Source organism: Protopterus annectens, chromosome 6.part0 (genome assembly GCF_019279795.1).
Source record: "Protopterus annectens isolate FY-2018-M chromosome 6.part0, PAN1.0, whole genome shotgun sequence".
In the NCBI taxonomy this organism is placed as follows: domain Eukaryota; kingdom Metazoa; phylum Chordata; order Ceratodontiformes; family Protopteridae; genus Protopterus; species Protopterus annectens.
The window spans coordinates 1,716,398,204-1,716,412,780 of NC_056737.1; the positions used below are offsets into that span (position 1 = coordinate 1,716,398,204).

At 36.0% G+C, this 14,577-nt stretch overlaps 1 protein-coding gene across 1 annotated transcript in view; it reads right to left on the reverse strand.

The window, feature by feature from the left end:
• Positions 1-14,577, reverse strand: part of CDK15 (cyclin dependent kinase 15) — a 1,846,298-nt gene that overhangs the window by 1,021,179 nt on the left and 810,542 nt on the right. The window contains exons 4-5 of the mRNA XM_044075109.1: positions 7,983-8,077; positions 1,533-1,612 (exon numbers count right to left, since the gene is read on the reverse strand). Coding sequence (XP_043931044.1) covers positions 1,533-1,612; positions 7,983-8,077 — 175 coding nt within the window. The remainder of the gene's footprint in view (positions 1-1,532; positions 1,613-7,982; positions 8,078-14,577) is intronic.

A 14,577-nucleotide genomic window follows, 5' to 3' on the forward strand; every position in this document is an offset into this window, starting at 1 on the left:
TGGCATTGGGGTAGGCACCACACTGGTCCCATATTCCCTCAAGACCCTTTTCTAGCATACATATCCCTCTACAATCCTTATCCCCAGCACACTGATGCCACTCTCAGCCACAATATGTACACATTAACTGCCACCTCGGCCATCTGCTGTCTCACTCCTACCCTGCAGTCTCCATGCAGAGCAAATGCTTTTGTTTGGATTTTTACATGTTCAACATCTGATTTGCTGAACTCATCAGTCACACTAATCATCTAGTCCTGACTAGTAACTATCCCTTTTCATAAACTTAATCTGTAAAATCACACGCTACATTTTTCTGATGCTCCAGTTTACTGGAGGAAGATGGCGAAACACAGATTGAATTTGTTGCAAAGAACCAAATGTTTTGCCCAGATTTGGTTTGCATCCTAAAATGAATGAATTTTGCCATTTTCCCTTCAAACAATTATTTATCACTATTTCACTTGCACACTAAAATTACTATTAGTGTATCATTCACTAATTCAGTTTAGCATGCATTAATGTTCTGTTTTGTTGGCTTTACATGTGTTAATTCTACATTTTTTATTTTTTTGCATTGTATTAGCTTTTTGGCTTGAGTTAACCTCTCCAAATAACGAGTGTAATACATACATACATACATACAATTAGCCAAGTGGTTTCTGTGGACAAAGACATTCCTCTCACTCTTGTCTTAGGAATGTACTAAAAAGTAAGATCAGATTCCTAAATTCAAAATCTGTAATATCTGGTAAAGACAATAAAATAATTCACTTTGTTGCATTTTTGACACTGCAAGTCAGCAAAATTGATGCTTAACCTTATTTTGATAAATGTATGCATTATTCATTTACCAAAATAAAGGTTTTATGATGGGAGAGAGGAAAATTCTGAGCCACAGTTAGCTACATCCTAAAATTTTGAAAATATATGACATAAAGGTAAGCCTATTACCCCAGCAAAGTCCAAATCTATAAATAATCAAAGGCAATTTCTCCCAATCAGGGATGTTATTTTAAAAAATATATATTCTCTTTAAAGCTTATAGAAGAAAAGAAGTTTTATCGTCCCGAGATGAATAGGAATTGTTATTGTATTGTTTGACATTATTTGCTCACTAAAATGCTCTCCTGTTATATAATTGCACATTTTAGAAGGAAACATTTGAAACATCAGGCATATCCCTGATAATCAAGGACAGCTAGAGGTATATAAAGTATGATAATAAACTGCTGCATCCAAGCCCATCTATTCCTCTACAGTTACTCACAGATTTTGAGTCTCTTGCCTTAAGTTTAGTTTCTATTTGCAAAAAACTGATTTCATTTGATGTAATTCTCTCTTCATCCAAAACTATATTCATACCTACCCAGTACAGCACAACTGGCAAGATAAAACCTGTGAGATTCGTCTTCCAACTTTGTTGCTTAAACTCCAGACTCACAGTTGAAATTGTAGCTATTTTGTAAAGTCCAGACCAAATAATTACATAGCAAACAGAATATTTTACCAAAATTGTAGCTATGGCTTACCTTCCCTTATGGCTGTGAATGGGACCCCTTCCTCCGTTTTCATCTTGATGACTTTTAGAGCAACCAAGTGACCATTGATTCTAAAACAGTGAGTAAAACTGTCTTAATGTGTCTCTTAACACATCCTGTAAAGCACAATGACAACACGACAAAACAACAGTGAAAATCATTTTAAACAGCTTGCAGACAAATGTTTATATCAGCTGTACCTGCAATATCTTTGGGAGGTTTCCAAGATAGGACAATACAACATTTGAATTAATAAAAGAGGATTGAATACTTAGTGAGCAAGCCTTGGAATTAAAAGAATCAATACATGTGAGTTAGCTTCAAACAAAGCCAGCCTATCTCTTTATTTATTTTTTTTATGGCCTGCACTAAAACTGCCTATAGTTTTACTCTTTATACTGGAAAAATATTAGCATTATGGTAATAATCTAAACAGTCTTTTAAGCAAGATACTTAAAATAAGAAGTCATGCTATGTAGAAGACATTTTTAACTCTCATTTTATTGAATTTTATTGTACCTTTACTTTAATGTATTGTACCCTAGCATAAACTGCCTTCAAGAAGCCTAGGTATATTTACCATTACAGTTCTAAATAATCAATGAATTTATTAAACAGTCACATCAGAAGTACTTAACTAAGAAACACAGGATCTAAAGACCTCAAGTAATGTAAAGAGGGGTCAAGTCCCTAGATCAAGCATTAAAATCCCCTTCATTATAAGGAGTCTTCCAGACTGTTTCACTATTCAAAAAAGATCGAAAAAAGGTATCATATTTAAAAAAATGTAAAGTCTCATTTTGGGTCAGCATCTTTCATTCATAACAAATGCAAAAATCTTATAAAACTTTAATTATAATAAAACAAATTTCATTCCCCTGATTACCTTGTTTGCTCATCTGGTAAACGGCTGGTTACAGGACTCTTTATAGAGTTACTTACTTATGTCCAACTTGTGAGCCAGAATCTTTATAAATATGGATAGTTTATATAAATTTTAGGATGGGAACAAGGACACACAAGACAAAAAAAATCACACTTGCGATTATGCAATGATAGTGCCCAGGAGCATATATAATTTTACCATTTGTTCTCCCTGTATAACATATTTGCTGGTTGTGTAGTTTACACACAGAATTGTGTATTTTCCTGTTACACCTGGACTATTTTTAAGTTTTGTAAAAATGAAATGATAACTAATAATTCTGTATGACATATTCAGCTTCTTGGGGAGTATCTATGCCAAATGAATGTTCAACAGTGATACAGGACAATACTTATACAAAACTCTCTAAATTTTTCTTTATATGTGGTACAAAGTTAATAACAGAATAAATACCCTCTCATGTATTTTCCATAAAACACCTATGAATAGGGCCTTTTACATCATTTAAAGTCCCTGCTGTTTTTTTTTTTCTCAGCTACCCACAAAAGTTCAAAACTTTAGTCCTCAGTTTAAAAATCTTTCTTAAATTATTTCAGTTTGGTTAAAAGAACTATTTTCTGAACTAAGCCTATACATTCACATCAATTTTCTGTAAGGTAATGATCATAATAGATGTAGGGGGGGCCGATTTAATACAACATTTTTTTTCTAGATCCACTTTGTATCTATATCTCTAAATCCAAAAATCAATGGACTAAAAGCTAAGTTTTGTTGTAAATCAGAACCTAGCCATAAGCATGTCCAGCACAAGCTATATTAACTCCTGGATGCACCCCCACCCAGCATATCAGCAGAAACTGTAAATTCCTTAATGCCTCCTTAGAATATCAGAAATAAGTTATGCATGCAATGATAGTAGTGTCTGATATGCTGATTGAGAGGTTATATGCCTCATTGTCTAAGGCAGACTCAGCAAACTCTTGCTTTGTTGTGTACTCTTCTTCCCCAGAAATTCTGCAATCCCAGAGGATGTTTACATTTGTTGGGGTATAAAGCCCCTGCAACACTCGGATGGAGATATGCAAAAAACTGCCGGAAGAGCCATTTCTGGTGCATAGCGCAAAATTACCAAAATAGGATCTTGATGAGTTTCACTGTGATATTTAGGACCAAATCCATTTGAAAAAGTGATTAGTATAAAAATAACTTAGCTCCACAAAAGCCATTTCAAAGCTGGCATGCATGGATTGGAGCAAAGCATATCCCTATTGCTGTACTCAGTAGTTTTAAGTAAAATCCCTTATTAAATTCAAAGTAATTACCAGTTGTACAAAATTCTAGCAGCTACATTAAGAATTCCATTAATTTATTCTTAGGTAAAAATAAGAATAGAGCTCTCACCACAAATTCATGTTATATAAAGACTTGAAAACAACTTTTATTACAAAATGAATATCTGGCTTCCAGTGGACATTGTTTATATTTTATCAGCATATCTAAAGCAACAGTAAGTCAAAGTGAAGTCCACAAGTCAGCATGCCCTTATTTTATCCTCCCTCTTATTCCACAATAACTATTAGATCACCTTTTCCATGTTCTTTGGGCTTATTTGCTGCCCCCAGGTAACAACCCTACTGCCCTTTCATTCCCATATGGGTGAGTGCTGGATGCAGTGTAATCATCTAAGGGGAATCATGGGTTTCCTTTTTTACTCTGCTGTTTCCCCTCTGCACATGCCTACTCATCCCTAGAGGTCAGCACAGAATGAAATGCTGTGAGAGCATGTCACTCACTTCCACAAGTGATACCTGCTCAATTAGCCTGTCCCCAGCAATTTGAAAACAAGCACCTCCATTTGATTCTCCCCACCATGGACCTAAAACAGAGACCGCACGCCAGGCATGAAAACCCAAACAGAGAGAAAGAAAGAGAGATAAGTAGGCGTTGCTCAACAATCCTCTCTACCTCGACAAGCCTTTTCCATGCTCAGGCCACTAAATGAGCCCAGGACATCTAGGTCATAGTGATGCCCTTTCTTCTGGTAACATCAGAGTTTGAGACTGAAATAAACACAGTGTGTGTGTGTGTGTGTGCGTGTGTGTGTGTGTGTGTGTGTGTGTGTGTGTGTGTGTGTGTGTGTGTGTGTGTGTGTGTGTGTGTGTGTGTGTGTGTGTGTGTGTGTGTGTGTGTGCATGTGTGTGCATAAATGCATATGGCACTTCAAATCTCCTTTCAGGGAATCTCCCTAACAGTAGACTAATTTAATGAATCTGTCTTCATAGTTAATTACTATATCACTCAGATATATCTCAATAAACTGTAAGAATGGTACTTTCTAGTGATTGAATCCAAATTCTGCGCATAACTAAAATGGCAGAAAGAGGTAATAACAGTCTTAATGACTTAAGCACTTATATTTGGACAGTGCAGAACATTATAAGTGATATCAGCCACACTGATCTCTCAAACACAGACTTGGCATCAGCACAGTGAAGGAAAAGATTGCAGTGGGCAGGGAATGGTAAGCATAATGTTAGATATTCCAGCTTTCAAGCTGCCCAGAAGCTTTGATTTATTTCACTACTCTTATAGAGCTGAACCCTCTACAGTTCATTGTGTTATTCCTGCATCTAATCAGAACTTTAGGTAGACTAACAACAGCTTTCCAGCACACAATGACCACACCTTAATCCCACTCCCCATTTTCATCTGCTACCTTCTTTGATTTCTTTTCCCTGCAGTTCAGCTCTCATCTGTCTGTTAGGCAATTTATTAAATTGAAAGAATAAGGCACAGCAGAGTCTGCTGTATCATAAGATATCAGCATGCTTTATATTCTTTGCAAATCATAAGATAAATCCAGGTGCCTCAGAAAATCCAGTACCCTATAATACTGCACAACATCTCATTTGTACTATGCAATAGATCCCATGCATTTTGCTCATATATATGTCTGGCAGTTAGCTTACAGTATCAGCACCATGAAGTGTTAATGAACAGCTTCCTATAGACCAGAGTTTGATTCCCGCAGTTTCCATTTGCACATTTATTTACATACTTGAGCAAGTTACTTAACCAGACAGTGCTCCTAGTCTGAAAGACATCCATGCGTATCAGTGTTCTACCTCATTTAACCAATACAAAATAAATCATACGTAAAAATATATGTGGCCCATTGCATAATCAGAATAAGACACTGCTGTACTGTATCATAGGATTTTGGAACTTCTGAATTAAATAAGGAACCAGATTTTGTCCCATGGTAGCAAACCTCTCTAAACCATCAGACCAAAGTAAGGGATATTTCATAATCGCTTTCTTAATTTGAGTACTGTCATTTACAGGCTGTTACTGCTATAGTTGTATTTTAAAGTAATAGATGAATTGTCCATTGCCAGTTGATATCTTGGCCTTAGCTGCATCTTTTAGTTCAAAAGTGTCTCTCAATTAGCTAACAACAAGCACTAATAGCCACTAAACCGTCTTATCAGCTGGATATCCTAGACATAAACACCGAGGTGTATGGCCACCCTTAGCAGTAAAAATAAAATAAAATAACATGCAAAGTCTCAGACAATATCTCTTTCAGATGCTATCCACTTATGAAAGAGATCCCATTTTACTTTTTTTTAATTCAGAAAATGTTTCAGTTGATAGCACAGCAACACATTCGGGTGCTCTATTATTATTATTATGGAAACATGATATCTCGTAGTTTCAATGTATTGTAACACAACTTGTTGAAAGTACATTCAGAATAAAGTAGAAAAGCAAGCTATTTACAGGGGAGTTGCACCCCGAGACACCCTACCCTCCATTCTTAAAATACCATCTCCAATGATACACTAACTTTGGGTTAAGGGTTACATTTCAGTAAATTGTGGTTTTAGTGGTCAAGCTGAGATGAGATGTAGTGTTCCATTTATTACAGGGGGAATATCTGCTTTACCCAGCAATAATAATGATGAAGCCTTCCAGAATCTGAGTACATAGGAGTGAGGGTGCAGAAGCATGCACCTAGTGACAACACTGAAGGTTTTGATAGGTCAGGCAGCTCCCTAGGCACTATGGGAAGTGGGAAGGGATGAATATGAAGATAGGTCAGTGGTCTCAGATGCTGTTCGTTCACTGTCAGCTACAAAATGGGTAAGAACTCTGAAATGCAAATTATATCATAATAACAGAGGGTTCCTCCACAGTAAGGTGAGGGGTACTAATTCTGCTGAGTGAGACAGGAGTAGCAAAGGGTCACTAGAGGAATGGAAAATCCTGGTAGTCAAGGCTGAAAAAGATAAAAACAATGTTCTTAAAGAATTTTACCAGATGTAAGCAGAAAGATTTGACCTGCAGTATATATTGAGCCATGTTGTTGGTTTAAAATCATCATGTATTGCATTTTAGGTTAACTCTAATTTGTGAGGAGACAAAGGGTTATTTTGCCTTTTGTCATGTTGACATTGCTGCTATGTCATTCTGATAATGTATAGCATGAGATTGGCTTTAGACCAACGGGTTGAAGTTTCTTCCTTCTCTCATTGCACGATACTGTTTAACATGTGGTACTACTTCAATGATAAAAGTAAATCATTTTAAAATATTTAAATAAGTTAAACCTTTACTCTTTCTGCAGTGCCATGAGCTGCATTACAACATAAAATGCTTCATTTTGGAAAACAAAACAGTTTCACTTAGTATATAGGAGATGCACCCCCTCCAAACAGACAGTGTTGTAAGGGATCTGGGTACTATTGTTGACAATTCCTTGTCATTTGACTATCATGTCTCTGCTGTAGTTCAGGAAACCTGTTATCTGGCGCATCTAATTTCCAAAGGCATTTTCACTAGATTCAAAGTCTTTATTTGACTTTACTCATATCCTATCAGACCCATTATTTAATATAAAGCACCTTTTGGCATGTATGTATCTACACACTCAGACATCATAACTAAAAGGTCAGTGGCCTCAAAAATCTTAGCTATCAATAAAGACTGGCTGCCCTTTCTCTACACTCAGTCTCTTACAGATTCCTCCATGGAGATATATGTCTAGCTTTCAATGCCATGAAAGATCCAACCATATTTGATCTCCTGTTCCTTTGCAGAACTAATGGTACATCAAAAACTCTGTTAAAGGAACTAAACCTTCATCAGCAGATAAACAAAACACGTTGGCGTGAGAGATTCATAACCCAATGTATCCTCATCTCTGGAACAAACGTCTACAACATGTCAAGCAAAGTAGCACCTTTGCCACTTTCAAGGTGAACCTAGATAATTGGATGGGTGGCCTCAAATTCTTTCCTGGTCTATCTTATCTTGCCATCCCTGAATCTAGAGGGAACTTTTGAATATGTTTTTTTGGCTAGGCTTGAAATGGTCTGCAGACTGGTTGCTTAGTACTTACCTATGAATATATGAACCTAAAGCTGTATTTCATATTCCAGTATTATTTCTGCTCTCCTGGTATTGCAACCTTTTTACATGTCATGGGCTTAAAAAAGTTTTTCTTCTTCATGTAATCTAATATCCTAAATTCATTTTAAATGTCATCTTACCTGCTGATTCCTTTATAGACAGTGGCATAAGCACCCTCTCCCAATTTTTCCAAGCTGAGATAAGACGATGCTGTTCCAAACTGAAGCCCATTTCTCTAGAGAGGAAAGAAAACACATAATAACCTTAAAGTTTTGTATAGATGCAACAATATAGTTTTTGTGCTCTTTAGTTACAAAAGATAGTTAATGGCTCTAATATGAAGTAATGAATACAGAAACATAAGCCATACAAATATTATGTGTGACGAAACAACACATGTTTTGTGCTCTTTGGATCCAAAAGCTAACTCTTTAGTTTTATTTTTTGTTTTTTTTTACCACTGTTTGTTTTTCCTGTACTTGTATTTTTCAGAGATAACTTGCAATAATGTAAAAAAATGGCCTTCAAAAAGTCTAAACCTTAACATTTGCTTCAATCAAGATAATTAGCCAAGCTTAGACTATTGTTCATTGAGAAGACGAAATGATGTTAATTCATAAGTTTAGAGAATTAGGTTAGTGCACTCATACAACAGCCTAAAACCATTTTTTCTGCTCTAATCTTCTTATAAATATCTAGGGGAGACGTGCATGTGGACTTTGGTGCTTTAATCAGATGATCACACAAATAGAATATGTATAACAATAACAAAACCAGTCTCAAATAAAAAACGTTAATAATTAGTAAAAGAACTTCAGTGCTTCATTTGATCCTCGCCTTTGAATCTCTATATCTCTACATTATAATAGCCACAGGGCTAATGCAAATTCTATTTAATACAAATGTCTTGTTATTTTCTGAATTCATTCAGACAAGATTTTTTTCATAGAGGTAATGTTATTTTATTCTGTACTTGTGAATGATCTAGAGTTAACTCTTATCTTTTTTTTTGAGATCATTATGTTTTTAATAGCACACCAAGAATCAATATATCATTCACATGGGCACCATAATTTATACTTGGGGATTCAAAGATAAAGTGATTGCATTCCAGTTCCACTAGCATAAAGGAATAAATCCTTGATTACAGCCCAGGTGATCCAAGTCTGAATAGTAGTTTAGGGGGACGGGACAGGAATAATGAGGCTATGCCTGCTCACCCCTTTCTGGGAAAGGAATGGGAAGGCATAGTAGAAAAGCTAAATGCACTGTGAATAAACCTCTGTGTCACTCACTACATTGTCAACTGGCTCATAGATAGAATGCAGGAAATCAAAGCAGGGGACATTGTCAACTGGCTTATAAATAGAATGCAGGAAATCAAAGCAGGCGAAGTTACCTCCACAAAGAGCTCAGTCACAAATGTAGTCCCCTGTGGTTCTGTTCTGGGATCTCTCCTGTTTGACATCTACTTTTCTGAGGTAAAAGCCAATACCAAAGGTCTCTGGATGACCAAGTCTGTAGATGACTGAAAGCTAAGGGCAGTCACTGAATCCCCAAATGACTTAGCTATCCTGCAGGAAAGTTTATATCAAATAAATAACAGATGTCAAAATCATGGTCTGAAACTAAATGCCAAAAAATGCATTATTGCACTCTTTAGGAAGTCATCTACCCTAAGGAACTACCGCATTAACAATAAACCTCTAAGAGTTGACCCAGTTGTTCAGGATTTGGGAACTTATTTGGACAGTAGCCTAACGTTTGACCAAAATGTGTTGATTGTTATAAGAAAGTCCTTCTATATCGGACAGCTTATAAACAAGGGGCTTATCTCTAGATCAAGGGATGTCACTGTCCCCCTTTACTCAGACCTCATTAAGTCAATCACTGAATATAAAACCCCCTTTGGCATGCATTTTTCTGATACATGCAACAGCTGGAACACCCACAGAGATACCTTACCAGAATGACACAAGGCCTAAACAAGATGCCCTACATGGACCATCTCAAAGCTCTGTCACTATACTCTGTATCCCACAGATTGCTAAGCCTGTGTCCTGCATGCAAGGCATCCTCTGACCCAATACTAATGGATTTGCTACACACCCGCAAGTCAAATGGTATCAGAAATACTCAGTCTAGAGATCTAAACATTTGCAACATCAACAGAGCAGTTTGGAGGGACAGGAATATCTTGCAGAGGATACCACTGCACTGGAACAGACTCCCCATCCACATAAAACAAAGTTCATCCCTTTCCAAAGTCAAGCTCAACTTGGATCTATGAATGAGAAACAGAAAATATACTCCAGGACTGCCCCCTGTATTACTAATAGAAAGAGGCAGCTCCTAATTGCTTTATTCCATGCATGGGTCCTCTCAAATTATCTGTGGTATGATCTCAGTAATTCTCATTAGGGGCAATATATAATTGCTGACCATAGACATAGGATAGGTAAGGCCAGTCTCTAACCAAATGGGATAGGTTAATTCAAGCACAAAAACTGGAACTGGCTAGGGTTAGGGCAGCTAACCTAATACTTACCTATGAACCTATGAGTATGTTTGGGCACTTTCACCATCCTGCAATCCCTAGTGAAACTTGGAGATCCTTCAAAATTGATGATTTAAGGAAGTAGAACTAGTTGAATATGTCACACAGAGAGGTGTGTATGTACTTTGCAAAGGCTCACTGCACAGTGATCCTTGGACAGTAATGGATGTATAGAGGGGATATAAGGCTTAAACATAAAACCTGATTCCCCAGTATATAAGTGATGGCACCACAATACTGGCTTGCTTGACTTTCATCTCAGAGAAATGAATGATCTAAAGGACTCTCACTCCAGTGGATGAATAGGTTTGGGAGCCTGATAAAAGAAAAAAGATAAAGGGAATAGATAAAGCCTTAAAGAGTACATGTAGGTCTCCTCTAAATATTTATATAAAGCTGAAAATAGTGGTAGTGATTTAAAATAGTTTTAATAATCTAATTCTCTAAATTCATTTTTTGGTATAGTAGTTTTTACTGTCTGTATTTATTTGGAAAAAGGTTGACCCATAAAAAAAGAAAAAGATGGCCATGGCTGGTCAGGTCTTACAAAGAAAAGGAGAAGGAGCATTGACTATTGATTGTATATATTCACAAGAAACTGGAGTCAATTTCCTTTCAACAGTAGATACAATATGATCAAAGTTGAGATCTGTATCAAAATGTACACCTAGAACTCTAGTCTTATCTTCAACATTTAAATCTTTGCTGTTCATGTTATGTGTTGGCCACTAACTTCCAACAAAATGATACCACATCATATTTTTATATACAATGAAATAAACATTTTTAATTATGCAGCAAACATTTAATTCTACTAGAATTAGTGAGTTGTGACTAAATCAGCTGGTGATATAACTATACATGCATCTGCATATTCAGTTACCTGTAAATGAGCTCCAAGTTTTATACCAGTGGTAAAATACCAAATAATACTAGCGCTAAACTGTGCAGTACACCTCTTGGGATATTTGGATACTTTACCTGAAGTTTCTCAATTTTCTTCCACACAGCTAGTTATGTACTCACTTTTTTAGTTGTACTTTTGGTGATATCAGTATATGGAATGGCCCTGAATACCTTTGTTAGGTCCAAGTAAGCAGTGTGAACAGAAAACTCTGAAATTACTTTGGGCCCTATCTATTAAAAAATGGGTGTGAAAAGGAGCAGCAGGATACAGGCAAAGTGTGCCAAGTTTAGATACCTGAAGGTTATATAATATCACGTACTTCAGTTAACCCAAGGAATTCTGGACTGAGTTAAAACTCATTATGTACACATTTAAACTGCCTGTTATCCCTTCCCTCTGGCCTCAGTCAGAATCAACAGGACATGGTCAATACCATCTTGAGTTACTTAATTGGAAATCCATACAATACTCCATTGGTTGCAAATACTCTAACTGTAGACCTTCAACAAACTGGGGATGGTTTGTTAATCATCACATTGTTAGATTAGGGGCTTCCATTTTAAAGTAGTTATTAGACATAAGATAGGCTAAAGGGTACAGTAAATTGTGTTTCATTTATGCATAAGAGACAGTTTATTAGAAAGGAAAGATAAGCATAAAGTGTGCAGACAAAATGTTCTTTTCTCAAGGGAAAAATACAACCTTGCTAGCTACAGAATGTTCCTTAGCACATACGAAACAAAGCCTGAGACCAAGGTTAGAAAAAGTAAATAAGGAAAATTACTGGACTGAAGAAATAGAATATGTTGTGTTCAGGATAGCAGTTCAGTTAAGATTTGTAAGTTCATTTGACTTGTTACCTCAGAGAAGATGACAGACACTCGAGCCTGGGTACAGAAGACAGGTCATATAAATACTATGTTAGTTTATGTTGTGCAGGTCAATCAGAATATGACATGCAGCAACTTTGAACACTAATTGTTTATCAGTACTGTTAATGAAGACAGTATATGGATGTTGTGAACATTTAATAAAGCACTATTGAATGAACTACAGTGTTTGGAGAATTCATTCTGAAAAGTGCACAAGACTTGGCAATAAAGGAGAGACTGGCACCTGTTCAGCACGAGCTTGGGTAATTAACAGATAAAGACTTTCATTTCTCAGTCTGATTGCATACAGTGTTTCCAGGTAATTATGGTACATTACAGTATTATTCATTTTTACAATGGCACCCAAACTAGTTTGCTGTTTGGGGAGAGATATATACTTCTTGCACCCAGCAAGCAGCTACTCTGGACAATCGAAAAATTAGACACAGTTGCAGTGTGTAATCCTTTCACATCCAGTTTCCAGTGCAGCATATTTTATTAAGTTCACAGTGACTGTTTATACAACAGAACTGAGCTGAGAGGCCCCAGTAAAGGTAATCAATGGTACTATAGACAACCCTTTCAGTAAAGGTATCATTCATTTCCAGACTTGGTTACGATACGTGTGTTCTACAGAAATTTACAGACTAGCAGTGTTTCATTCAACTTCATGTGTTCTACAGATTACAGAATAGCAGTGTTTTCATTCAAGTGCAGCACTCCGTGTGTTGTTCAACTACATGTATTCTACAGAGTAAAAGCCTTATCAACAAAAACAACTGCAGTAAGTAACTTTTTCAAGTACAGATTTACTGCAACAGCCAGCTTAACTTCAAGGTTTCGCTGGCAGTTTACAGTAACAGCAAATGATTCATAACAGAATTTTCAGCAGCATACCAGTGTTTTTCCATAAATAAAGACTGTAACAGAATAAACCAGAAATGACAGCACTTCTTCATGCAGAATACGGACAGCACTACCTTTGCATATAGTCAATGCAGCTGTTGACCACAGTGCACAGTACTGGTGTTTACTTCAGAAAAGCCACACACATCTTCAGCAGACCAGTATTAAATCAAAGCAGTGTTCCTTCAGAACATAAAAGACATTATCCAGTTAACAGCTATCTCCACAAACTTTCATGTTTCTAGTATGATGTCACACAGCCAAGAAGCAAGAAAAAGGTTAATAAGCTGCAGATGATGGCTCACATTCTTCCAAAAGTATAAAATTATGTAAGACTTTATATGCATTTTTTAGTTAACAGCTCAAAAAGTTTAAATTAATCAGTTAAAGTCATTTGCATGTAAATATGTCTACTAATATTGCTACAGTTAAAACATCAGTAAACCTTTGGTTTAAGTTTAAAAATGTTCTCTTAAAGTTAAAGGTTATTTGTTCAAGAATGTCAAATATTTTTAAATGCAAAAAGGGTTAAGCTAGTTTATGAGTCAACTTTGTGTAAGCCTAAAAAGAGCATTTGACAGCACTGACCACATCTCATAATATTACAGCTAGGGATATAAATATATAGTTCTGAGATTTTGCTATTGTTTGCTCACTAGTAATCATAGCAGTTTAGAGTAACATCTACCTCAAAGATGGTTGCCCTACACATGCTCGGGGTAAAATTGTTTGAGTGTCAGTAGCCCACAGAAAAAAAAGAATGGCATAATGCTGAATGCTTTTTCCGATTGGAACTCATTGCTGTGTGATTTCTAATTATGTGCTGGCAATGATTCACTTTTATTTCTTTGCACTAGTGCAACCATGGAGTCCCCTGCAAAAAAAAAAAATAAATAAAAATGAGTTTTTCTCCCATTTGGATTTCAGGCATTTTTTTTCTGTTCTTTTGAAATGTTTATTTCAGAAAGTTGGCATTTTATTTTAGAACCCTCAAGGATCAATTATTGGATGACTGGTTCATTAATTAACGATCTTACTACTAAAGACATTCACAGCATTAAAAACTACATTCTTTGTGGATGGTATGTTCTATATCATGAGGGAAACATGAAAATCATATGGATTTCAGAGGACTTAGAAATGGTTTGAAGATGTATAAAATAGTAACAGAATACAGGATGTGTTGTTTGGTACCCCTAAAAACCTTCAAAGTAGAGTTTATGGGAATAACTATTAACATTACAATTGTAACCATAATGTGGTTCAGTGATAAAAAAAATCCCCTAATTATACTGGATGGCTGTTTAGAATATTATAACAGATGTAAAAAGTGAAGTGGTGGTGGGATTTTCCTTTTGACTCAAGATAAATTTAACTCTCTCTTTGAAACTTTTAACAGCTGTGTATCAGACATTTTGGGTGTTATCATCAACATTAGCCAATATTTCCATAATGTTTTGATATCCAAAATTAACTTGTACTAACCTTACAAT